General features: G+C 40.1%; 2 protein-coding genes across 12 annotated transcripts in view; both read left to right on the top strand.

Annotated features, from left to right (window-relative positions):
- The first annotated feature begins 6562 nt into the window (after window positions 1–6562).
- On the top strand, window positions 6563–6970 carry LOC147477599 (uncharacterized). Its single transcript, XM_086586041.1, has one exon. It carries the CDS (start codon window positions 6563–6565, stop codon window positions 6968–6970), a length of 408 nt encoding a protein of 135 aa, XP_086442167.1.
- A 5567-nt stretch (window positions 6971–12537) lies between these two features.
- The window catches only part of LOC147477598 (plasma membrane ATPase 2-like), a 35743-nt gene continuing 20778 nt past the window's right edge, over window positions 12538–27502 (top strand). For 3 of the 11 annotated variants that reach the window (XM_086583403.1, XM_086583400.1, XM_086583401.1), the window contains exons 1-13: window positions 15500–15640; window positions 15771–15898; window positions 16042–16091; window positions 17242–17385; window positions 17594–17823; window positions 18444–18551; window positions 19062–19131; window positions 19290–19393; window positions 19474–19622; window positions 19703–19766; window positions 19858–19991; window positions 20102–20175; window positions 20278–20317. In XM_086583403.1, the coding sequence (XP_086439529.1) occupies window positions 15858–15898; window positions 16042–16091; window positions 17242–17385; window positions 17594–17823; window positions 18444–18491 (513 nt within the window). In that variant the 5' untranslated portion in view covers window positions 15500–15640; window positions 15771–15857 and the 3' untranslated portion in view covers window positions 18492–18551; window positions 19062–19131; window positions 19290–19393; ... (3 more) ...; window positions 20102–20175; window positions 20278–20317. Of the gene's footprint in view, window positions 14702–14780; window positions 14859–15497; window positions 15641–15770; window positions 15899–16041; window positions 16092–17241; window positions 17386–17593; window positions 17824–17943; window positions 17967–18443; window positions 18552–19061; window positions 19132–19289; window positions 19394–19473; window positions 19623–19702; window positions 19767–19857; window positions 19992–20101; window positions 20176–20277; window positions 20587–20721; window positions 27145–27502 lie in introns of those variants that run through there. The other 8 variants (XM_086583396.1, XM_086583398.1, XR_015208281.1 and 5 more) reach the window with 7 other exon arrangements.

The following is a 27502-nucleotide window of genomic DNA, read 5'->3' as shown; positions in this document are numbered from 1 at the left end:
CTTGTGGATGGCGGAGTGTGAAGAGGCATTCCAAGAGTTGAAGGGGTATTTGGGCAAAGCACCTTTTTTATGCCGGCCGGAAGAAGGGGAGAAGTTGTACTTGTACTTGGAGGCGTTTGATTATGCGGTGAGTTCAGTATTGGTCTGCTTCGTGGACAGGGTGGAGAAACCGGTGTATTTTCAAAGTAAAACATTACTGGATGCAGAGACGAGGTATAGCAGAATCGAGACATGCCCTCGCCCTAATCTTCTCGGTTCGGCTAAAGCCCTACTTCGAGTCTCACTCCATCATAGTGGTCACCAACCTCCCGCTCAAGCAAGCACTGAGGACAGAAAGTTCTAGAAGAATGTTGAAATGGGCAGTGATGCATAGTGCGTACGAGATACAATATCAGGTGAGGATCGCGGAGAAGGCGCAAGCAGTGGCCGAATTTCTAGCGGAGTTCCCAGCCGAGGATCCCAATTGGGGAGAAGAGATGGTTATGGAACCAGAGAGAGACGGGGAGCCCAATTTACTGGATCCTTAGGATAAGAGAAATGGATGGAGGATATTCACAGACGGGTCAACCACTGATGAAAGTAGCGGCATAGGTGTGGTATTGGTTACACCCGATAACCATATAATAGAGTTAACTGCAAAATTAGGGTTTGCGGCATCCAGTATTGAAGAAGAGTATGAGGCAGTGGTAGCGGGGCTGAGGATGGCTGAGGATGTGGGGGTCAGAGAACTGATAGTGTACTCGGATTCAAATCTCGTGGTTTGCCAAGTTAATGGAGGGTTTGCAGCTCGATGCCCGAGAATGGCAAAATATCTGAAGGTGGTGCGAGAGAAGGCCAGCAAGTTCGCAAAGATTCAATTTGTACACTTGGGTCGCGGAAAAAATAGACACGCAGACGCATTGGCGTACGCGGCGGCAGCAATGCCGGGGTCGGAGGAAAGGATGATACTGGTAGGCAGATTGGACAGGCCTAGTAGAGAAGAGGGGGCAGAGGTGTGTCAGGTTATAGAGGAAGAAGAATGTTGGAGGGATCCCATCATAGATTTCTTGGGGGGAAGGGAGGTGACCAACAAGAAAGAAAAAAGAGGGTTGGAACAAACGTCCCGAAGGTACGTCCTAATAGAAGGGGAGTTGTACCAGAAAAACTTCAACGGACCCTTGTTAAAATGTTTGGGGCAGCGGTCGGTGAAAGAGGTGTTAGGCTTAATTGCAACGGGCGCTAATCGCGGGGAGCCATTCTGCGGGAAGGACCACCGCGCACTGGCTGTTGACGCAGGGTTACTTTTGGCCCCATATGAAGAGGAATGCGGTGGACTTCGCCAAGAAATGAGAGAAGTGCCAGAGGTTCTCACAGCGGATATTCGCGCCTGCAGAACCCCTGCATAATGTGTCGAGTCCATGGCCATTTTCCATGTGGGTGATGGATATCGTGGGGCCGTTGCCCATGACAAGTGGCAAGAGGAGATACATGCTGGCGGCCACAGACTACTTCACAAAATGGATTGAGGTCGTCCCTTTGTAGCAAGTCAAAGAAACGCAAGTGATTAAGTTTCTATGGGAGAACATCATATGTAGGTTTGGGTTGCCGTATGCTATCATTGCAGATAATGGGACACAGTTCACGGGAGCTAAAGTGGCAGCGTTTCTACAGACATACCAGGTGAAACAGAGATTCTCAGCCCCTTACAACCCAGAGGGTAACGGACAGGCGGAATCTTCCAACAAAACGATAATGAACAACTTGAAAAGGAAATTGGAAGGTAACACTACAAGAAACAAGGTTTTTAGCGACAAACATTTTAGCAACGCTAGAAAATTGCAAGTAATGATTTTCTTTGGCGACGTTTACAAGTGTCACAAATAAACTTTAGTCACAGTGTTTAAAACTAATATTTGGCAGCGTTTTTAATGTCGCCAAAAGTCATAATCCAAATTCTGTGAAATATTAAAATTGAGAGTCCGTTTTCTGCGACATAATGAGCATCGACAATATCTTTTGATATAGGGCGACATTTAAAAACGTCGACATTAATGTAGTGTTTGACACACTTTTTATTACATCGCTAATCCCGTGGCTTTTGGGACCAAAATTTCGTCGGTAAAAGTTTCGCCTGGGTTTTGTATCTCGCGCCCTCTTTTTCTTTTGGCAGCTAAACGAAATAAGTTGAACCAAATAAAAAAAAAGAGAAATAGTATAGCCGTATAAAAAATAGAAAAAATTTTATCGAAAAAGAAAATAGAAAAAAGAAAATGACCTAAAACTAAGGAAACAAACAGCGACCATCTCTCTCACCGAAACGTGTAGCCTGTACCATCTCTCCATCGAAGACTCTCTAAGAGCACGTCTCTTGCTCTCTTCTCTCACCTTGTTATTCTCTCCTTCTAGTCTTTCTCACTTGTGAGTTTTCCCCACTCCTAAATCTAGAATATTTTAGATTTAGAATAATTCATAATAGTGTTGGTTTTGATTAATTAGTTAGGGTTATATTCAATTGAATTCGGTTTCGATTGTTTGTTGAGGTTTGGGGTTATGTCGGGTTTCAATTTAGTTTGGGGATTTTCCAGTCAAAGTTCAGTAAAGATGTACACTATCAATAGAAAAAACCAAAAGCTTTTCTATTAACACTATATTGTAGACACTTATTTGACTTGATTGTGTGTGAGAAACTTATGTTTTGGGGGTATGTAGTATGTATTGGTTAAAACTTACTGGCCATGATTTTTCTTGCTAATAGAACTAATTCCGATCAATAATTTTAATTTTTTTTGGTGTACTACTATTATGTCTCTAAAGTTAATGGTGATGGGTAGTACTGCTATGATGTGTACAAAAGTTTCAAGTTTACTTGGGCTAGATTGTTTTTACTTTCGTTTTCTAGTTATTGTGCGAAATTTAAATATTCATGAATGTGCTCATGGAGATATTTTCTTATGTGAATGATTGTGTTTTAAAAGATAGAGGAGTTGAGATGGAAAATTGTACTACTAAGGAAGGAGACTAGAGAAGGAACAATTAAAATATTTATTAACATTACTGGGAGCAAAATATTGACCATTACAAATCCAGTAACTAGTTAATGAAATATGAACTTGGGAGTTGTTTTTATTGTAGTTAATATTTTGCTGCCTATTGGATGATCTCACATAATATTGACCATTGAGAAGTGAGAACATTGTGCATATGCTGATAGATCATTCGAAATCATTCATCTGCTCTTGAGATATACCAGAAGAAACTCTTAGAATCTTGGCAGATTGGACAAGAAGACATTGACAGGATACACAAGAAGGTTAACTCCATTCTCAACGAAGAATTTGTGAATAGCAAAGGTCATGTTACAAGAAAAAACTCCATTCTCAACGAAGAATTTGTGAATAGCAAAGGTCATGTTACAAGAAAAAGGGACTGGCTTTCAGCTTATTGGTCTGGGTTTAAATCACCCGAATAGGTTTCACGAATTCAAAACACGGGGTATGTGTAACTGTTTTCCCATTTCATTTCTTGTACATGCCTCTCCATCTTTTATTACTAACATGTATGTATACTCAGTGTTAAACCAGAGATTTTAAAGAATGTTGGCAAAGCAATCACAACCCTTCCAGATAACTTCAAGCCACACAGAGTGGTTAAGAAGATTTATAAGCAGCGCTCTCAGATGATTGAAACAGGGGAAGGTATTGACTGGGCAGTCGTAGAAGCACTTGCTTTCACTACATTGCTAGTAGAAGGAAATCATGTTAGGCTGAGTGGGCAGGATGTTAAAAGAGTCGCATTTAGTCATCGACATGCAATAGTACATGATCAAGAAATAGGGGAGAAGTATTGTCCCCTGGACCATGTTCTACCAAACCAGAATGACGAGATGTTTACTGTCAGCAACAGGTAACATTTTGTAATTTTGTTGGTTTTTTTGAGTTTTCGCTTTTGTTGCATATGGAGTTCTTGACGTATCTATATCTTTTGCACATTCTGTTTGATGTCTATGCTCCTATTGTAACGTTGGAGGTCATACATCTCATATTTGTTTGCAAGTCCATATTTATTTTTGAGTCTTTTTCTTTCCTATATTGCTATCCCCCTTGGCTATGTATGCTATGAGCATCAGTGCATCACGTGTAACTTTAGGGTTCTTGATTTTTTTATGTGGTTATGAATCTTCGATCATAATGAATTGTGATATATGACTTAATTTATAATATTTCATCGACATGTAATAGAATTTATGATGTTTCATGGAGTAGTATTAACCGTTGAAGAAGACACGAAGCTTCCTGTTATCTACCCTCACACGAGGAAGGAACCGTGATCTTAACAAGGGCCTCAAATATGATTGGATAGAGGGTTGTAAGATGCTAACATCACCGTTAGCTTAAGACACCTTTGTAGGTAGATCCGCCATTACCTCGACCTCAACGTTCAGTTCTATGGAAATTATTGTTCCCATTTTTTAAGCCATTTCTCACTCTAGGGATCCATCATCCTGCTTCATATGAGATATCCCTTGGTAATGTGAAACTATAACTGTATAATTGGCCAGCCCCAGAGGATTTGTTTTCTCAGACTAGGAAGTGGTGAAGGAAGATGCCTCCATATTATTAAGTTTAGGTTCACCTTTATCTGGGTAGGCATGATTAGCAATGTCGTCACTTCCTGAAATAGGAGTGGATGATGGCTATGTTACTGTTCTACACTAGTGGGATCTGATGTTGAATATGCTTGTTCAGTTTATTGGCTAAGTGAACTCTCCTTGATCAGATTCTATTAGCCTGTAACGTGTATGCATTATGAGGCAATGGGCTATATGTATTTTAGATTGGGACATGATCACTTAGCTAATATATTTAGTTAAATATGCTTGACAGATGCCTAATAAATTGGGTGAGTGGGTTAAGGCAGTCTCATTTTCTTATTTGTTATAGGAGTTTGTCATGTGGTTGTATGTGAACTAACATGTATTTTAGGAATCTTAATAGTTTGGGATATGGGAGACTTGTTTAAGGTGTAATTTTCTACTATATTGCATTCTGTTTTATTTCACATAACTTGTCCTTGATCTGCATGTTATATCATTGAACTACTTGTAACTTTTGTTTTTACCTGTAAGATTGCTACCGGTCAATGAGCACTTAACTGACACTATTCCAGTGAGTATATGGGCAAAACAAAAAAAAATAATGTAATACTTAATCCTTCATCTTTTTTTATTTTACCGATTGGATATCAATATTGGCAAATGGGTGTAAGTGTATTTATATGTCTCTTAGTAGTGGTGTTGCATTATGTCTGGTGGCGTATCTTAGTTGAATTCTTACTTTCTTAGTTGTGTTCACTAGATTTTAATTTTGACGTGACGAACTATTATATTTTTGATTTCACATTTTTTTTGGGTGATCTAATAGATAACATCTTAATGTGCAGATATGATAATCTTACGTCAAAAAGAGAAGTGGTATTATTTTTTGTGAAGAAATGGTGATAAGGAATTGCAAGAGGCTTCTGATGAAACTAAATGCTATTGGTCAATTTTTTATTTGTTTGTGAAGACGGTTTCATTCGCAATTTACTTGAGGGATGTTTAGAATTGTGTTTGTTTAAGTTAATACTTTTATTAAAATGACTTTAGAAAAAAAATTATGAAAGGGGATGATGTAACTCTCTTTTGTTTCTAATTAAGTGAATTGACTCATTTTTATTTATTGAAATTTTGTTGTGTATTACATATTAATTATTAAATAATTGATGTTCTAGTTGTTTTATTTTAGGTTTATTTGTTAAATGGTAATTGGATGCATTGGGAGGGAGGATAGGTGAAAATTGTACAAATGGTGCAAAATTAACGACAATATTAGTAATGAAAATAGTCTCATATCTATTGTCTTTAGCGACGATTAGAACATTGCTTAAAACACTCAAAATTCAAATATTTTAGAACTTTGATGACGATAAAAACGTTGTTCAAACACTCAAAATTCAAATATTTTAGACATTTGAAGACGATAACAATGTCGCTAAAAACACTAAAAATTCAAATATTTTAGAACTTTGATGACGATAAAAACATTACCAATTTTTCAAATTTTTTGGACTTGTAGCGATGATCAAAATGTCGCCAATAATACTAACTTTTTCAATTTTTTTGGGCATTTACTGACGATAGAAACGTTGCTAAATAAGGCATCATTATCGACGATTTAACAAACGTCGCAAAACATTCACCTTTTGCGACGTTATTGTATTAAGAACGCAAAAATAAATTAGCAACGAAATTCAGACAATGGCGACAATTACCATCGTCGCTGAAGGTGCCACATTTAGCGACGTTAAAAAAGCGCAGCTCTATATAATTGCCGACTATATCATTGGCTATGATGTAGACACACTCCAAAAATCATCGCTAAATATCATGGGCGACGTTTTATCAATATTCAGCGACGTTTATTTTTGTCGCTAAAGACCTTGTTTCTTGTAGTGTAAAAAGGACACCTGGGCCGACGAGTTAAATCAGGTGTTATGGGTCTACCGAACCACCCCGAGGACAAGCACCAAGGAGACACCATTTGCCATGGCATACAGAGTTGAAGCCGTGATTCCTTCAGAGATGATCGCGGCTACGATGAGAACCAAGGCGGTGGAGGACGGGTCGAATTGGCACATATTGGCGGGGGACTTGAACTTGGTAGAAGAGAAAAGAGACGCAGCTCATATCCGGTTGGAAGAATATCACCGAAGACTACAGAGACAGTACAACCAAAGGGTCAAGCCGCGACGTTTCAAGATTGGGGAATTGGTGCTGCAGCGAGTGACCCCAAGCACTAAAGAAGAGAAGGATGGGAAGTTGGGTCCAACTTGGGAGGGGCCATACACTATGGTAGAGACAGGAGGTTTAGGAACCTACAAGTTGCAGACCATGAAGGGTAAGCTGATAGAGAAGCCATGGAATGTAAGACTGTTGAAAAAGTTTTACAATTGAATGTAAGGAAATCTTGAGCAATGTAAGGAGGTCCAAAATAGAGGACAACAGCTAAATGTAAATGTATAAAACCATAGCACTTTTGGGAATGGAATTGTGTTTGTTAACTGCAATGTAGTAAGGAATAGTGCAAACCAGAGATCAGCAGAGTGAGTATGGATAGGGACAAATAGAGTGCGTCCAGTAAGTGTAAGAAACTAAGCGAGACACCGGGCGGGATGAGCCCCTCGCGGATTAGAGAGGTCAGCGACACATGGGCAATAGAGTGTTCCCAGCAGGTGTAAGAGACTGAGCGAGCCACGGGGCGGGATGAGCCCCTCGCGGATCAGAGATGTCAGAGACACGTGAGGCAATAGAGTGTTCCCAGCAAGTGTGAGAGGCTGAGCGAGCCACGGGGCGGGATAAGCCCCTCGCGGATCAGGGATGTCAGAGACATGTGGGGCAATAGAGTGTTCCCAGCAAGTGTAAGAGACTGAGTATGCCGCGGGGCGGGATGAGCCCCTCGCGGATCAGAGATGTCAAAGACACGTGAGGCAATAGAGTGTTCCCAGCAAGTGTAAAAGACTGAGTGAGCCGCGGGGCGGGATGAACCCCTCGCAGATCAGTGATGTCAGAGACACGTGGGGCAATAGAGTGTTCCCAGCAAGTGCAAGAGACTGAGCGAGCCGCGGGGCAGGATGCGCCCCTCGCGGACCAGAGATGTCAGAAACGCGTGGGGCTATAGAGCATTTCCTGCAAGTCAAAGAGATGGAGCGAGCCGCAGGGGGGATGAGCCCCTCGCGGACCAGAGATGGGCGGCGCAATAGCCATTTTCGTCCCGTGGACCAACCCTCAAGAAACACGGGGGCAAAGAGAATGTCCCCGGCATGTTTCAGAACATCTCAGTAGATGAGGCGGCGGAGGGGGTGAGCCCTTCGCTGACGCTATAGAAGAGGATAGCGTGGAAGAGACTCAGGAGAATAGCGGAGATTTGGATGAAGGAAAAAGTGTAGATGAAAAGTACAAGTAATCTCAAATGTCGAAAAGACAATAATAAAACATATGGAATCCAAAATACCATGTTGAAAGGGAAGTATGACCAACAACCGGGCCAGGAAAGCTAAAATATCTTATTACAAAACAATGGTCGCTAAATCGCATCAGAAGTGGGCTCATTGGCCGAGAGCGCTTCGGAAGGTGATTGGCAAGTGGTAGCATTGACATCTTCGGCAGCTTCTTCGGAGGGAGCTGTGGGCAGAACCTCTGGGGCCAACAAAATATCTCCAGTGATATCCGGAGGGTCACCGCCAGAGGTGGCGTGCATTTCGTGAGGAGGGCGGCCCCTCCGGATGAGTCTATCCATTGCTTCTTGAAGTTTCTTGGCCACCCTCTTGTCGGCCAGAAGTTTGAAGCGGTCGCGGAGGATGTTCATGTCCGATAGGTTCTTTCGTGACTCGACGACACTGGCTTCTTTATACTTCTGTTCAAGTGCCTCCAGAGCCTCCTGATGCTATTGGGCCGCGGCTTCCAAGGTGAGCTGATGGTGCTGGAGAAGTGAGTCATGTTGTTGACTTAGGCGTTCATTGACCTGGTCCATGTACTTTTGATGGGAACGCTCAGCAGCATGGAGCTCATCTTCGGCCTGGAGCTTGGCCAAGTTGGCGGCCGCCAAGTCGGATTGAAGGCCGGTATAGGCCGCTCTCAGACCCAGGGGTCCATCTAGCTCCCTCTCCAAGGTGGGCAACTTGTTTTGGGCACTGAGCAGGCCGCGAATCATAAAAGAGATATCCAAGCTGACCTGAAACACAAGGAAGAAGATTAAAAAAAAAAACATACCTTTTCCCAGTTAGTGTACAATGGAGTGCGATGCGAATCGAACGTGCCGCCGTCTGCATACGCGATGTCGCGGGGTAAGTGAGAGTTGTAAAATAAGGAGGAGGCAACCGCGGCATTGTCAAGAGCCGAGTCGTCAGTATTTACTCGGCAGTTGCGCACCTTGAAGACCGGGTGAAATTCTTCTACAATGGCAAGGGAGGATGCCGGGGGATCTGTGGGTAGGGGCGCGGAAGCAGGTCCCTTGCCAGCCCGGTGAGAGGGGGGTGATGAAACGGCAGGGGGCCGGGTAGCAGGGTTGGGGGCATGGTCACCATAAATAGAGGCATGTTGGGTGGAGAGCTCAGGCTCGGCAGAACCTGAGGTCCGCAGCTTCTTGGAGGGCGATTGTTCAATGGAAGCCCGGACCTCGACGGAGGGAACTTCAATAACCTCATCGTCAGAGTCGCTATCAAACAGCTTTTGCGTATGTACGTCCATGTCATTGGTAGGAGAGTTATGGTATTGATCGTCCCAGGCAGAGATGGAGCGGAATGAATGGACGCCTTCCAGAGCAGAGGAGGTGGGATTATCTTGGGATCTGCGGAAGAGGGGTGTAGGGGTTGAGGACTAGGGTTCGGTTGCGGCGTGTGGTGTGGGAGAGGATCGGGGTTTGCGTTCTTTGGGAGGGGGAGGGCGGTAAAAAGGGGCAGAAAAACCACCAAAATGTTGGAGTTCAGGAACTTGCAGAAATGGGGTCGCAGTGATAGGGTGAATACCTAGGTGAACGGTTTGGTCGGGTCCGAGGTCGCAGAGTTGTTGAAAAATAGGACTGGAAATGCCAGAGTAGATTTGGGACTTGGAATCTGGTCGCCACCCTGTGCAAGGAAGAGAAAACGCAGTTAGTTAAAAGCGAAATAATACATCAGGAGAGAAAGGGAGAGCCGAGATACACACCACAGGATTTGAAGGCGAGATTGTTAAGAGTCAAATCATCAGGAAGATCCGCGGATAGAAAGCGGCCTGACACATACAACGGGTAGTGGTGCCAGACTTTATCCGAGGTGGTAACATGAAGTAGGAAGGACTTCTTTCGAGGACGCACACAGAAAGACTGGTACCCAACCCCGACATCTTTGGTGCTTTTTTTGATGTAATACTGAGAAAAGATGTCGCAATTCGTGATTTTGGGGTCTCCGGTCTTATTATAAGAGTTCGCAGCATACATAATTCTCCAAAAGTTTCCTATACCTTGGCAGGGAGAAATGTTGAAATGGTTGCGTACCTCAACATCTAACAAAGTAAGAGGTAGTCGCAAGCCGGCTACAATTTGGCCCACCGTGACTACAAGGTACCCCGGACGTCGGGGAACCAGGTGAGGGTAATGGGTGATGGAGGGCACATGCTCTAAAACTATGTTAGCCGGAATACCATATGCCGCCCTAATTGCGGCCAAATTAGGTTTACGGAATCGAGAAGGGGGCGGCAGTAAAGAGGCTGGACGGCCAGAGGTGGAAAGGACCGCAGCTGGAACAGGAGGAGGCGGAGACGCCACCCCATCGGATTGGGAGGACGAAGAGTTAGGGGGTTCAGAGACCGACATCGAAGGAAGACGAACAGGTTCGAGAAGGTGATTATTTCAAATAAAAGCGGAAATTAAAGAGATTCAAGCACAGATAGACTTACCAAGGAACAGTGCAGCCCGAGTGAAATGCTCAAGAAGGAAGAAGTTCACCGAAAAAAGAGGAAAAGGGTGGTCACTAGCTGGAGGTTGGCCGGAGTGAATAAATAGGGCAGTGAGAGGAAAACAAAAAAAGAGAGAAGCTGGAGAGAGAGGAGGAAGGTGAAGTGGGAGAGGAAGAAGAAGTAGAGAGGATTATATAGTGGAGGGGTAAAGGCGTCATTTGAAAAAGTGGGGAAAATCGAAGGGGCTAGGGGTAGAAGAGTAATTGCAAGGGATGAGGAAACCGAGGCGACAAGACAGCGAGCCAGCCGAAAGGAGACACGTGGCAGCACGATGTATGAGAGGCGGCGAAGAACGTGCGTGTTCAGTGTAATCATTCTCACACGCAACCCAAGGAGTGCGCATAAGGGGCGCAGAGAACGAGGAGAAAGTGGTTCTCGACCCCGGATCCATAAACAGGACCGCGGAATCGAAAAGGGGCATTTGTATGGGCTCAGTTGAGGAAATGATGCCAGGTCAGCGGACATCATGAAGAAGGCAAGATAGTGTGATAGAACAAGAGCATAGGAATTGAACCTAGGGGAGGACCAGGTCCGCGGGGCACCGAATGGGGGGTAGCTTAGTAAGGCCAACTGAGAGGTAGGCGATCATAGCCGGGAAACCCTAGAGCGCGGACGTGTCAGGGGTACGACAAGAAGAGGAATGGTTGGATGGAGGGACAGCTGGACGGTCAGGAAGTGAGGGGAAGGGATATAAAAAGAATGAGAAAGGAAGGGAAGAGGAGGCCGCACAGTGGAAAGAAAGAAGAGGAGAGAAAGTGAGAGAAAAAGGAGGGAGAGAGGAACAAGAGGAGAATAGGAAGAGGATAGGAAGAGAGACCTTTAGACCTGTAAGGAAAGAGTTTTTAGGTCTCTACAATTACAATAATGAGACTCGGGATATTTCTGGAAGTTAGACTGGCCAACTAATGACTAGAGATTTTTGAGGTGTCTCATATAGCAGTATACTACTAACAGGTACTCTACTTCTTTTACTTTGCTGTTTCAGAACCTTTCTTCTAGGGCGATACTTCCTACTTATTGTGGACAATGCATGTGGATCCCCTTGTGTAGTCGCATAATTGTAAGATCACCTGTTGTGGCCAAAAGCCTACGTTGTAGGGGCAGAAAACTTTGATTGGTGATCTATACTGAATCGGGTTGACCTAATAATAACTTTCTGTTCTGAAAGATTGGGTTGGAAAAACACCAGAAGCTGAACTCAAAATGCCTAAAGAAGCAGCGTTAGAAGCTAGCCTCTTAAAACTACAAAAGCTGGCATAGTTGGCAAGGAGAAGAAAATGATTTCCGACACAAACGAACGGACTTACACTAGCCATTAAGCATACAAGCATACATGTAAACAAATTAAACAAAATTGTCACTTGCTAATAATCAAGATAAATTCTGAGCCCGCTCTGCATTCCTCTGTTTAACGGTGGTACGGTTGTTTGGCCTTACATTTTGCGACAATGCCTAGCCCATGCTTAATTCACAAAATATGCCGTTTCTAATGCATTTAAGTATCATTATCAAATCTCTTGGTGTTTGTGCTTTCTTTTCTAAAGATAGGCAGATGTACTAAGAACTGAATCTAGTCAGGTGAGAATAATATGCATTGGACAAGAAGAAAGTTGATGTATTAGTCAAAGTAAATTCAAACAATCCAATTCATAAGCTAACTGAACTGGAAACGAGTAATTGAATAGATTTATGTTTATCTACCAACACTAATATACATACAGCAGAATCAGCACTTTATCCATTGAACTTCAAGTTTTCGACTGAAATATTCAAAAAAATCTAGGAGGAAAGATGGTATGCAGTATGCACCTATCAAGATAATACAAATCCTTACGAGAATTCTATAGCAGCATTTTGTTCCTTAGTTTGAGCCAAATGATCTGGTACTCTGGTAGTACGTCAGTTGATTGAATCCAGTTCTACTGATGGATCACTTTCTACTACTGGATCAAATTGTTCTGACTGATCATATTCTGTTAACTTGCTATCTTAGTTATTCCATGCACCTCACTTAAATTCCAATAGTTTTTGAATTCTCATTTGCGACATAAAGGTTTATAAAAATATCAAAAGAAGCAACCCTTATAAGCAAGCAGGTTGATAAGATGCAAGTCAGCAACATTCAAAGAGGCATAAGGAAATCCAGTTCTTCCCACATTCAGTAATAAACGGTAACGAATTTGTAGTGTAGCATAGAAGCAATTAAATCAATTTGCAAAAGCAAACAGGGAAAACAAAGAAACATTACACCGATCATATCACTAACAAAAATAAATATGAAACTGACAAAATGGAAAACTTGCTAGATGAAAACATACAAGGAAGAATAACATCACTCAATTTCTTGAGGCATTTTCAATTTCGAACGATAATACTTTTTTGAATGTGCAATCTCCACAAGCCCCTTCGCTTCCTCAACCTTCGACTCTTTCAGCAACCCATCAACCACAACCTGTACTATGCCAGCAGAAACATGGCAATTAGAGCCAATACTCTTTTCACAAAGCTTAAGAGCAAGACCGAACTCCCCTTTCTCACAAACACAGGGAATGAGTGCCTCAAAAGTGAACCAATCCGGGACAATATCACTCTTCAACATATTATCATATACGCTTTTAGCTTCATCCAGATTCCCATTATTGCCATACCATTTTATCAAAACATTATACGTAAAAAGATTAGGTTTCTCTACGTTATTCCCAAGCTGTTCAACTAATTCAACTGCCTCCGATATCTTCCCCACATTAACGAAACCCTGCAACTTAGCATTATAACTTATTATATCCGGGACAATCCCACTCTCTTCCATCCTCAAACTTACCATCCCTATAAAACCCATTCAGCAGTGTATTAAAAGTAATCAAACTCGGCTCCACCCCATCCAACATGGAACGAGCATTCTCCCACTTCCCCATTTCAATAAAAGTTTGAATAAAACAAGAATTTGTAGAAAATCTCATAGGTGAAGCAAATCAAACCTATTTTTAAATACAGCATATAACTAAACAAAACTAGAGTGGTTAGGAATACCGCGGATATTCTACGGAAAATTGAAAACGTTGAAGTGAGATGTGGCTTATAAATAGGAAGATGAGGAGATAACGGGCGAAGGATATTCTTTCTTTTTGTAATTAGATCATTACCAGAAGGAAAATCCGGCAACTTCTTCAAAGAGGGTTCTCTAAACAACTTCTGAGTCTCATCAAACTTGTTAGACACAACACTAGCATTTAAAAGTGCATTATACGTCTTAACAGCAGTACGTTCAGGCAATTCATCAAACAGTTTTAAAGCATGATCAAACATACCCGGTTTCCCATATAAAGAAATAAATCTCATAGCAAAACCTTGTTCAGTAATATCATCAAACTTGTTCTGATGACGAGCAATAGTTTTTTCATATACTAAATGTGGAGAACGAAACCGACCTATTTCGTTTTCGACAAGGGTGGTAAGGTTTTTTTGTTTGGAAAGTTTGTTAATTGAAGTGGGGGATTTTTCTTCTTGTTTGGGTGTTTGGGTTTTTGTGAGAATTTGAGGTGTTGCTGTTATTCGGGTGTTTTTGGCAAAGACACGGCTGAGACGAGAAATGGAAGTAAACATTCTTGTTTTGAGGTTTGGTTTAAAACCAGTGTCAAGTTTGAAGAGCGGTTTTTGAGTATAGATCTAGATCTGAAAGATGAGGGCTTCTTCAGTGCGGGAGCTGTTTTGCTACGCACGTTTTTGGGCCACTCATTTTACCACTTACAACCGGTTGTTTAGGTGTCCATTGAAAGGGTAAAAAAAGTATATCATTCTAGATTATTATTAGCGGAAAAAAAAAAGGAATTAGATATACTCCCACGTCCCATTTCCAAAACTTTGCCCTTCTTTAACGCAGAATGACTTCAGAAAATCATAAGGTTATAGTGGGAATTTTCTCTTCCATTCACGTCTGGTAAAGTAATGCAGAAATTTCTTCTTCCTCTTCTTCTGTAGACGGTAGAACCCCACGTCCCACTTGAGAAAACCCAATGCAGACTAGATATTTGCGTTGCTACTCCGAAGCCCAGATAAAAGAGGAGGGAAAAGGCGGAACTAATTGGTTTTTGCAGGTTCTGAAGTGAGAGCAACCTCACCTGTACTTTGAAGCGCAAAAATATGCAGATTTAGTTCCCGAGTTGAATAAGATAGTGTCTGCAATTCAAGTGTTTGGTAAGTTATTGGGTATAGCTGTGTTACTTTGATACTTATCCATTTTTTTTCTTCCAACTAACACTGAATCTCTTGATAGTTTCCTGAAGGTGAGAATTGTTTGTGCCGGTCTATTTACGAAGAAACTAGTACAAGGAGGATTGGATCCTGTCCTCAGGTAAATTCAAGATCAACCTGGGTATGTGGACACAACTCCCAAAAATTTCCTTAATAGCATTGGAGATTTATTTGAAAACAATTTGAGCAATCAAAATATAGATAATTTTTTTCAAAATGTTGTAGCCTGTTACCTAGTCTGTTCATAGTCCTTAATGAACTTAGTAATTTAGCTTGATTTGATTTTGTGACAACTATGCTATTGGTGGTCTTGCGGGCGGTGAAGACAAAGACTCATTCTGGCGTGTTGTTGCCCAGTGTACTGCTTCTTTGCCTGAGGATAAACCACGCTATGTTATGATGCATATAATGTTACAATCTTGCAATATCCATGCACTTGGGAATTATCAAGGCTCCATGTAACAATAATGAATAATGTGAATCATTTAACTTTTGTTTTGTTTCAGGGTGTTGGATATCTACTTGATATTGTAGTTTGCAGTGAATTAGGCACTGACATGTATGACTGTGTCTATCCTACACATACTGCTCGTGCACTAACAAATTTTTTTGGTTTCTGATCCTCTGTATGTTGATAATAACATAGCACCACTTATATATCTTCAAGAATCAAAATATTCCTCAATGGCACTTTAATATTCCTTATTATATATATGGCTTTTTGATCATGCCATCACAGGTCCTTGAGCCGAGTTTGTCAAAGGGAAATCGTGTAATGGTGTTCTGCAACACCTTGAATTCTAGTCACGTTGTAGATCATTATCTCGGTGAAAATCAAATTTCCACAGTGAATTACCACGGGGAGGTGCCAGTTGAACAAAGGTGAGTTAATTCCTTTTGATTTGTTTTTGTTTTACTTTAATCTTTATATATGTTAATGAAATTTGCGATGTGTTTCTAGTTTCCAATTCACCTCCTATGCATTGTTTCTGATTTGGATTCTTATGTGCAGAGTCGAAAACCTCAAGAAGTTTAAGAGTGAAGATGGGGATTGTCCCACATTGGTTTGCAGACTTGGCTGCTCGAGGACTGGACTTGGATGTGGACCATGTCATTATGTTTGATTTTCCCTCAAACTCTGTATGTATTTTTACTTCATTTCTGGATTTTATTTCGCCTGGTATTTCACCTCATTTATTGTTCTATTGACTATCTTATAAGTTTTTTCCCATCAAGTTACTTCAGTGAAAATCTGACCCAACTGTTGCTTGATGGTATTTTAGATTGACTACCTCCACCGCACAGGGAGAACTGCTCGTATGGGGAGCTAAAGGTATGTTGCTTTACTTTTGTTTGATTTCGCATGAAGTATGTTATGTGTGTGTGTGTGGGGGGGGGGGCTAATCATAGTACAAAATGCTTGGCATAAAGCCTAAGACCGCAGTATTTTCCACGAAACAGTATGATAGGCTCTATTTTTATTTTTATTTATTGGTAAGCCTGTTTTTAAACGAGATCAGTAATTCATTGGTGTGGCGGGGGTTCAAACTCCAGACCTCTGATATACTCTATTATTTATACAATAGTCCAGCCTCATGTACTGTCAAAGTTTGAATAGTTTTCCAGTTTTTCAGCCACCAAAATATTGACAGGAACATATTTTTTTACTACAGAATTACTAGTTATTGCATACAACAACTGAAATAATACTAGAATTTAATTCATATCAAAGCCAATGCTTACATTCGCCATCAGAATATGTCAAGCTCCATAGTCCTAACATTGGCAAATTCAATTGTAAGTTCTTACATGTAGATTCAAACCCGACATTATCTACATGTGTCAGAGAAATAGAAAGATCACTTGCTGGCTATCGAACTAAGTTCATGCTTTGTCAACAAGCATTGTTTTATCAAAATTTTATTTGTCTACAGCCATTTCCTACATGATTATCTATAGTTGCTCAGTTCACTTCTAGCTTTGAGTCTAAATACGTGCTTTAGTGCTATGTGGAACCATAGAGCCATAAGCAGTTTTATACACACTTATGCTTTCATGTAGCCACCTAAAAGTACTTTTTACTTTAGATGATGCGCAGAAAAGTCTTATACATGAAAACACACATAGTTGAAATATCTGTCAAACCTACAAAATTTCTTATCTTTGCAGGCTAATGTATGTTCCAGTTAACTAAACTGATTTATTGCTAGGTTACATGGACATGCTCTATTTTGAAAAAAATATATGTCGGATACGTATCCACGTGTCCGTGTCTGTGTCGGACACATATTGTATTTAATTTACCTCGAATTTCTGATTTACCATCTAATTTAATAAATTTATAATTATTAAAAAATTAATTAATTATTCCTATCCGTGTCCCCGTGTCGATCTTCAACTGCTGGCCGTATCCGACGCCTCGTATCCATGTCGGACACCGACACGCGTGCCCATGTCAATGTAACCTAGATTTATTGTAACAGGTAAAGTAACAAGTCTGATTGCGAAGAAGGACACCAGTCTGGCAACCCGAATTGAAGAAGCACTTCGGAAGAATGAGAGCTTAGAATCTCTCACTGTAGATAATTTCAGAATGGCCAGCGACAAAGCTCGAGTAAGTTTGAAGGGTAAGAGCAATATTGTAAGAGCCTCAAATCAGAAAAGTAAAACTTTGCATTCTCTTGGTGACCATCATAACTAAGAGGACTGATTTTTTGTTCTCCTTTTCTTTACACTGCATTTGACTCTTTTATTAGGTCTTCTTGTCCTATTGTAAAGTAGTTTACAAATGTCTGTACCTATTTTGACTTTTTCTCATGTTTTCTGTTGCTTCAGAGCACAAATATGAAATCGTTAAATGCTTGCAAGCTAGAAAACAGATATGTGGAATGACTGGTGATGGAGTCAATGATGCTCCTGCTCTTAAGAAGGCAGACATTGGAATAGCTGTTGCTGATGCAGCTTGCAGTGCTCCTGACGTTGTACTAACAGAACCTGGCCTTAGCGTTATCATAAGTGCACTATTGACCAGCCGAGCAATCTTTCAAAGGATGAAAAACTATACGGTACATGTCAATTAGATCGCAACCATCGTGTTTAACAAATAAGAAACTCCTTTTTAGTATCCAAGCTGTTCTATATAATTATTATTTATTTATTTATTTTGGTTTTGCATATTTATGCAGTTTCTATTACAATTCGTATTGTGGTAAGTTATATTTTAGCTTTAGTGATTCTTTATAGCGATAAACTATTGTAACTGTAACCTAGATAAAACATAGGTGAGAGTGGTTCATGCGTCAGACTATGCCCAACAGATGCCTGGGTGTCTTTGTTTTCTTAATTTTTGTTTTTCATGTTGGTTAAAGAGGTAGAAGTCTGAGATCTTCTGTTTATAAGGAATCGATGAAGAGAAATAAAAAAATGTATCATATTAGAAGCACATACAATCAATCAAATGAAAGTTATACTGCTTGTGTGATATATTAGAATCGATGAGATCTGCTTGTGTGACTTTTAGATGTTCTTTTTGCTTAGGGAGCATTGTTTCACTCACACAAGATTAGTTTGTTTGAACTAGTTCTAACTTAGTTGTTTTTTATTTAATCCTAGTTTATTTTCTTTTTAAGGCATTCAGATTGTGACATCATTTTTTTCTAACTAAGAATTAAATTGACCTTTAAAGAGGAAAACACACCTTCCAGCAGCCTCAAGTGTATTATGCTCATCTTGAAGGAAACATTGACGCAACTCAGCAAGCATACCTCGTCTTCGGGATTTGAAACTGGATTTAGTGAGTTCATTCTGCATAACCTAGAAGCATGTGGATTGATGTCCTATTTTTTACATGTATGCTCTGTGTATTTATCATATAAATCACGAAGTTGAATGTTTATTAGATATATTATACATATACCCGTCCATTCCCTTTTGAGCAGCTCATCCAGAATATGTCGATTTTGTGAAGGCAGATGATGATGCAAAGTGTTGAGTATATATGTTTTATATTAGGTTGTTGACCTTTGTGAAAGTTTGAATCTCTTGATAAGAGAGAAATATGCTCCTTTGTGTGAATACTTGGAACTGGATGGTAATATCTCTTTATGTGCCATAATAGGGTCATTCTCTATCTTCAAGTTCTACCGCAGCTTAAAAATATGACATGTAATACACCATTCTCTATCTGCTTTGCATGTGTGCCATGTGACAAGTAGGAGACCATGCTCAAATTTTCTTTTGTAATTTATTTGCGGAATTTGTTTCTCATAAATAGAACATGTCCTTATAAAAAGATCCCGTTCAGGCTTTACATATCTCTCGTCTGATTTAGTGGAGGCTGTTGTTACTCACTGCCAGTTGATTGTGGTTTCCAAGTAAGCTTCTCTGCCTTCTTTTTGCTAATTGGTATTTCTATCGCCCTAAAGTAATTAGTATGGTGAAGAATAAGTCTTGCAGAAGCTTGTCGTGATTCCTCACAAACTTCGATAGACAATCTAATTGTTTGATTAATCGTGTGAGTCATGTTGCACAGATTCAAAGAGAAGCTACAGAAAAACACATCTGGAAAGGGGGTGAAAGAATAGCTACAATTGTTGTTTGGGATCTATGCCCTCTCTTTACTTCATAAGCATCAGGGTGATTTTCTTTCCATTGGTAGCATAACACCTAGGCAAGCCTCACTTGTAAATGATCAGCTTAGATCTCTTTATGCCCAGGTACTGATTCGGATGATGATGAATTGGATATTGAGGAGGAATCTAGAAAGATTGATGAGAAACGGGCGAGGGAACAAAAGGATGCTGAAGCTAAGCTTCAGCTTAATATTAAAGAGGAGTCTGATGAGTTTCGTTTGCCAACGGAAGAGGTTTGTTTATTTTAGTTATTAGTGAGTTATAATTTTTGTAAATGTAGTTTGAGGTTGTTTTTTGGATTTTGGTAATGTAGGAAATTGGAGCAGAGGCACTTCAACCACCTGATCTTTCGAATATGCAACGGAGAATTAAAGAGAGTTAGTACTTTGTTTTTTTAGTTTAGTATTGAGAAATTAAGTTTGCTTTTTAGCTTAATTTTGAGAATTTTGTGTTGATGGTTGGTTGTAGTTGTTCGGATACTATCGAATTTTAAGACTTTGAGGCAAGAAGGGGTAACACGTAAAGATTATGTTGAGCAGCTTAAAAGGGATTTGACCTCTTATTATGGATACAATGAATTTCTTATTGGGGTTTTGGTTGAGGTAATATATTGATAGAATGGTTTTGTTTCAATAATTGAATTAGCTAGGTTTATGATTAGTAACTTGACATGTGTATATTTTGGTTGTCTTCTCATTACAAATGTTTCCAGTTGTTAAACTATTGGAACTTATTCAGTCTTATGAAAAGCCACGGCCCATCTGCCTACGGACAAATACTTTGAAGGTGGAAGGCAATCATTTAATATGTAGTATTATTTTTTTTATTTTTTTGCTTCTCCTTTTATCAAATGACTTCATAATGAACTACTGTTTTGATTTTATTTAGTCACGAAGAAGAGATTTGGCTGAAGTGTTGATAAACAGAGGTAAACTGTGACCCCTTAAGCAAGTGGTCTAAAGTAAAATCACTTAACCATAGGTCTTAATCATTTTCCATTGTTAAACTGTAATCTTAAACTTATTTTATGTTGTGATTTTCAAGTTGGATTGGTTGTGTATGACTCACAAGTGCCTATTGGTGCCACTCCTGAATACTACATGCATATATGTGACTCACAAGCTAGGACTTCAAATCATTTTTTAAAGTATTCAAGTGCATGTCAGTGATAAAACGTAACAGAGAAACATGCACGAGGTGAATTTTTTTTTGGGAAATATTTGGAAATTCATATTTATATTGAGCTTGGATAGTAAATGCTACGTTTTGTTTTTTTTTTTTACCTGTATGAATATTAATCTCTTTATCATCTGTTTTTCGGTAAAAGAATAGTGATGGGGATCAGCTGGATACAGGTGTCATCGACACGGAGATGGAAAATAATGTGTCACGTGAAAGGGACCATCTAGATGCAGCTTCGAGGTCAGGAGTGGATTATGGGCTTCACTTAGTGGGTGAGGCAGGGAGAAGTTCTTAATCATGCATTGTGGTCCCTAATCCTAGTGAAAATCTTGGACCTGTAATGACCAGTCCAGTCGCTATCACACCAGATCCAATATGTGATGAGGAAAACCCAAATGCTCTTAATGGGGCTCTTTGTGTGGAAGCAATACCTCATGGGCCAATACAAGAGACTTTGGTGAGGGCCCGTCCTAGCAGATTTTTTAATCAGTGTTCTAAAAAACGCTAGGCAGTCGGGCGGTGGGAGAGCGCCTAGCGCTTAGGTTTTTTAGGTAGTGCCTAGACGGGCTAGGCGCTAGGCGATTTTTTTAACTAATATATATATAGTAATACACACATATACTACAATAAATGAAGAAAATCATTTATCATAACTCAAAAAATAAACACAAACAAAGATATTTATTACAAAAGTACGTAATAGTTGAGGAATATTAACTTCATATAAAAACATACTTTGTTATAGTGGCATATAATTTACATTAGACTTAAGTCTTTTAAACTCATTCAAATCTTAAGTTTACACGTGCCTTTATTTTTCTACATTTAATCATTAAAAAAAAAAAAAAAAAAAAAAAAAAAAAAAAAAAAACTTGACTAAACCGCTTAGAGGCTGCCTAGACCCGCCTAGTCAGTCCACCAATTTTTTAAACGACTAGGGCTTATGCGAGTTGGTTGGGCACCACCTAGCGCCTAGAGACCGCCTAGGCGGCTGCCTAGACCAATTTTTAGAACAGTGATTTTAATCCAGAAAGGGGTAATAGAAGATTGATTGCACAAACTGGCACAGTGCTATCGAAAAGAATTCTATATGGAGGTTCTTTCTCTCTCCTGCAAAGAACAAGATCAGAGGAGGACGGTAGGCAGTCTACAAATCTCGGTCGTAATTTATATGAGGAGGAAGAAGATGTTTCTAGTCCCCTTAGACAAACAACAACTCTAGCTCCAGCTTTGGTGACATTGTCAGTAAACAATTCTGACTCATCGGGGGAGAACAATGTCAGTGCAAGTGATTCTGCTGAAATCTTGCTAAAAGGGATTTGCAATTGTGAGACAACACTCGATATTGGGATTTGGCTTCAAAGAATCGCATTACCTCTAGCTAGGTAGTTTGGTCTAGGTACCTCAATCAGTCGACCAGTCATGGAGGACTTGATCGGTAGATTACATGCTGAGAATGTGGAATTAGCAAAAAAAGCGTCGAACATGCAAATTATAGATGCTTGCAAAGAGGATTCTGAGAACAAAGAGACAATCGAGACAGAGGCAGGTGTTCTTGAGGGTGAACAAGATATGGTTGAGACAGCATGCAGTATTGAGGGTGCACAAGCAGTGTCAGCAATAGAGGCAAGTGCTATTGAGGATGCACAAGTGTGGTTGAGGCAGATATATGTGGCATGGAGGGTGTACAAGTTGCTAATGTCGACTAAATTTTTGACATGGAATGCAAGGGGAATGGGGAATGAAGCAACTTGCATGAGTCTTAGGAAGCTTATTCTCAAAACGAAGCCTGATATTTTTTGTGTTCAAGAAACTAGAATAGAAGACCTAGCCTACTTTGTGGAAATGCGAATTTGGACCGACAATTGGCAGTGGATTGGACTCCCTTCTTGAGGTCAATCAAGGGGAATGGGGTCAATCAGGGGGAATGATTCTTGCTTGGGATACAGATAAGGTGGGAGTCGAGGACTACTTAGTAGGCGCTTATTCAATTACTATCATTGGTCCTTTGATAAATGACAACTTTAAGTGGATGGCTACTGGTGTGTATATAGTCCTAATCAGAACAACAAAGATCTGAGGGAGGATTTCTAGCTTGAATTAGATGATATACGTGCTTGGTGTGAGTACCCTTGGTGTGTAGGTGGAGATTTCAATGTGATCAGAGAAGGGGCTGAAAGATATGGAAGCAGTAGACGCACCAAGAAAATGGCAGTTTTTGGAGAATTTATAGACCGCAATTAGTTAATTGGGTTCCCACTACAAGGTGTGATGTTCACCTGGTCAAAGAATCAAGCGCGAACCACTTTGAGCAGGTTGGATCGTTTTCTGGTTTCTCTAGAATGGGAGTGCAACTTTCGAAATGCTAAAGAAATTGCACTCCCGAGATATTCCTCGGACCATAAAGCTGTGTTATGGACCAAGACCATTAAAGAATCAAGCCCAAGGCCATTTAAATTTGAATTGATGTGGTTTGATGACAAAGATATTCTGGGGAAGATGGAAGAATGGTGAAACTCTTTTGTGTTCAGTGGGTCTCCGAGTATTATTTGGTGGAGAAAATTAAAAGCACTCAAACATAAACTTATTGTTTAGAACAAAGAGGTGTTCGGGCGTGTGGATGCTCTTATTGATACACAAGTCAGCATCATTGATGATCTTGACAAGTTAGAAAAGGAAAGGGGTCTTAACTAGGAGGAATTTATAACTAAAATTGAGGCCAATGCAAAGCTCCAAACTCTTTTGAAGAGGGAGGAGATTTCATGGAGGGTGAAATCAAAAACGCTGTGGGCTAAGGATGGTGACGGATGCACTAAGTACTTCCATACAGTGGCTAACATGAAGAATAGGATCAGGGACATCTCTAAAATCCGGGTGGGCAGTAGAATGGTGTCAGATAAAGCTGAAATAAAAAATCGCATAGTGGGGTATTACATTTCTCTCTATACAGAAAAGGAAGACTTTCGTCCAACTTTAGAGGGCCTAGATTTTGAGACAATTTCATAAGAAAGGAAACAGTGGCTAGAGAGGGATTTTAGCATCAAAGAAGTGGAGGAGGTGGTGAAGGGTTTCAAAGGAGACAAGTCTCCGGGACCAGACGACTTTCATATAGAATTTTACCACAAATGCTGGCACTTTCTTAAGGATGATGCGATGGCTATTCTGAAAATGTTTCAAGATTCAGCTTTCATTGACTAGTGTACAATTCCACGTAGATCACTCTTATTCCGAAGCATGAGGAGGCAAGGGATATGTCAGATTTCAGACCTATTAGTTTAATTGGGGGCATATATAAAATCATCTCCAAGGTCTTGGCTGTTCGCTTGAAGGTAGTATTAACAGACATAATCTCTAGATACCAATGTGCTTTCATAAAGGGGAGGCAAATTCTTGATGGGGTATTGATAACCAACGAGTGTATTGACTCGAGACTTTGTCAGAATACACCAGGTATCATATGCAAGGTTGATATCACGAAAGCGTTCGATTATGTGAACTAGAGCTTTCTTAGATATATGTCATGCAAATTCGGATTTGGAGATAAGTGGAATGAGTGGATTATGACATGTGTATCGACATCATCTTTCTCGGTGATGATTGATGGGACTCCCACGGGTAATTTCAAGAGAAATAGAGGCTTACGTCAAGGTGATCCTCTATCTCCTTTTTTGTTTGATATAGTGATGGAAGCGCTCCAAAAAATTATTCAAAAGGCGGTGCAAGGAGGGTGGTTAGCTGGCTTTTCTGTTGGTAACAATAGTCCCGTCGTCCCCATGTTACAATTTGCAGATGACACTATCTTTCTTCTAGATGCTTCAGTAGCTCAAGTCTTGGTGCTTAAAGCTAGTCTTCTTTGGTTTGAGGCTGTTTCTGGCTTAATAACCAATCTAGTCAAAATTTCTATTATAGGAGTAAGGGAGGTGCAAAATTTGGAGCTACTTGCCAATGCTATGGGGTGTGCAAAGGGCCAACTTCCTTGTAAGTACCTTGGGTTGCCAGTGGGTACAGGTTACAAAAACAAACAAGTATGGGATCCTGTACTAGAAAGTGTGCCAAGAGGCTTAGCGGTTGGAAAAGAAAGATGTTGTCTAAGGGAGGTCAACTCACACTCATCAAAAGCACACTTGCCGCCATCCCTATCTATCACCTCTCACTTCTTACCATTCCGATGAGTGTAGCTAAGAAATTGGAGAGAATCATGAGAGATTTTCTATGGGGTTCTTCGGCAGAGAGTAGAAAGTATCATCTGGTGGCATGGGAGAATGTTTGTAAGCCTAAGGAGATGGGGGGTTTGAACATCAGAAATATACACTTGACCAACATGTCCCTCTTGGGTAAATGGGTGTGGAGATACGACAGAGGTGAACCAAAATTATGGAAGGAGATCATTCAGGACAAATTTGGGGCTCCAGAGGTGGTGGGCTGACCACCCGATGTTTCTAGTTCCTATGGGTGCAGTTTGTGGCGTGGCATTCTCGCTACCAAAGGTAGGCTTAAAGAAAATGTCACATATCAGGTGGGGCAGGGTGACAAAGAAAATTTTTGGAAGGATGCTTGGTGCACGGATAAACCTTTCCAAGAGGATTTTGAAGAGCTTTTTCGATATGTGAGTGACAAGGATGGGCTAGTAAAAGATCATATGGTTTCGGAGAACAATGGGTTGACTTGGAACTTCAAATTGAGGCATGGTGTAAGGGAGTGGCACATAGATGGTGTCATTCACATGTTGGATGCTCTTGCAGGGTTAACCCCTTCGGTGGAAGAGGATAAATGGGTATGGAAGCAGTCTAGCAACGGTAATTTCAGTTTTCGATCATATTACAATCTACTGGCCAGCAACATTCCCTACCCACCACAACCTATAACTCCGAAGCTCTTATCGATGGATAGTGGTGGTGGTGTACCTCCTAAAGTGCGATTCTTCCTTTGGTGTTTACTACAAGGAAAGATAATCGACAAGGGATCAACCGCGCTACAAAGGGGGTAAGGAGGTGGAGGCAGAGTGTGAGTTGTGCACTCAAGTTGATGAAACCGCAGACCACCTTATGCTACTAACCGCAGCCTTCAATAAAAGCGTGTGGCAAAACATACTACAACCGGTGGGCATTGATATCAACCAAAGCATATCCGCCTCATTCAAGACTCTTTTGCCTTCATAGTTGGGTGTCGCCAAATACTACGCCTATGGGAAATGCATTTGGCCTTTAGTTCCTTATGCCACGTGGTGGTCTATCTGGAGAACAAGGAACGATGCCATCTTTAACAGCAAGCCCGCATCTATTGAAACCACTATTCGTAACATTAAAGCGAACTTGTGGTTTTGGACATCAATGCTATCAGAGAGAAGGGGATACTGTTTTGGGAACTTAATGTTAGAGTGGGGATCTGTTATTTCAAGTGTATCTTAGCTAGGATTTTTCACTTCCATGTTACTTTTTTGTTAAACACCTCCTTGTATTGGTGAGTCTCTTACTCACTTTTTTCTTTCTTTCTTCTCATATGAATAAGATGCATATTTATCAAAAAAAAAAAAAGATGGACTTGGTTCAGACTTCAGAGTTCTTCCATCGCATAATTGTCAAGATTCCGTTGTATATTTGACGAAATGTCGATATTTTAAATCATGAATCTCGGTTGATATTGTGACCTATCTATTCTAACTATACTAAAGCGCTCCACGTCATAAATTTCAATATTTTGCATACTTTTTTCTCGCATGAAGGTCTCTCCCTCATGATATCATATACAATTTCTTCTTCACTAACTTCACTTTTGGATATTCATCGCGTCAGGTATTTTGATTTTCGACTGGACAATCTATTGTTCTTTCTTTTCCCTACTAACCAAATTTGCGTTAATTTAATCTAATCAAATGTGAATCTCCTTGTGAAGATGTTGTAGAAACTAAGTAGTCATCGATTTTTAACGTGGCAGAGTCTGAACATATAATTTCAAAATATAGACGTTAGCCTTTTCTATTTATTCCTTCGCAATCCATATCAATCTTACTGAAGTTTGAGGGATGAACTTTGTAAGTAGATGTTGAGTTAGGTCTTATGATTATTGTTTTTTTCCTTCATATTTAATACAAACAACAATCTTCAATTTCTATTTATTTTATGTTTTTTCCTATGTTGAATTTGTATGCTACACTGACTTTCAGTATTTATTTATTAATTTAACATTAAAATAGTGTTTCAAAACAAAAACGATGATTGTGCTCCACCAGAGTACACGATTAACATGAATTTAGTGTTTAAAATGTGAATAGTATTAAAAAAGCGTAATTTGTTGTAATTTTGCAACTCATCCTCTTTATGAATTTCAATCTCTTTGCGTATGTAACTATATTTTTATTCTGATTAAACACAACCACTCAGAGAACCTTTTTTTAAATTTCATAGATTGATGTAGTTTTATTACAAATGCAAATTCATGTTATGTATTTTCTTTTTGCAACCACTATTTCTTCTTCAACTTATGGCCCCATGAATTCAACTGTGGAAATATTTCACACAATCTTCAAGTGTTTCTCTTCAAAGGCTCACCCTTACATTCAAAGAAATTTCAATGGTAATCTCAGCACTACTGTTTATGTAGTTTGCTCTTTGACCATGATTAAACCAATAATTTCCCTTTCATATATAAGACAAACAAGTGTTTTTTTGGTGCTTCTCTTTAGAATTGGCCGGATGGAAGTTTTCTCTCATATCCCTTTGTTCTTTGTGACCTCACCAGAATCAATCTTTTCCACACTAATCCATATTTATTACAAAATATCTTTGGGGCGTATTAGTGTATAGCTGAGTTGGTAGAGCATTGGGCTTAGCCTAATGGTCTCAAGTTCAAGTCCTGCCATACTCAAATAACTAAGGATAAATGTTTTTATGCAAACCTCATATTCATTTTTATTCTATTTATTTTACTTTAC

This window comes from Coptis chinensis, chromosome 9 (genome assembly GCF_015680905.1).
Source record: "Coptis chinensis isolate HL-2020 chromosome 9, ASM1568090v1, whole genome shotgun sequence".
Taxonomy (NCBI): domain Eukaryota; kingdom Viridiplantae; phylum Streptophyta; class Magnoliopsida; order Ranunculales; family Ranunculaceae; genus Coptis; species Coptis chinensis.
The sequence above is the reverse complement of the archived record's forward strand: the minus strand, read 5'-3'. Positions and strand labels throughout refer to the sequence as shown.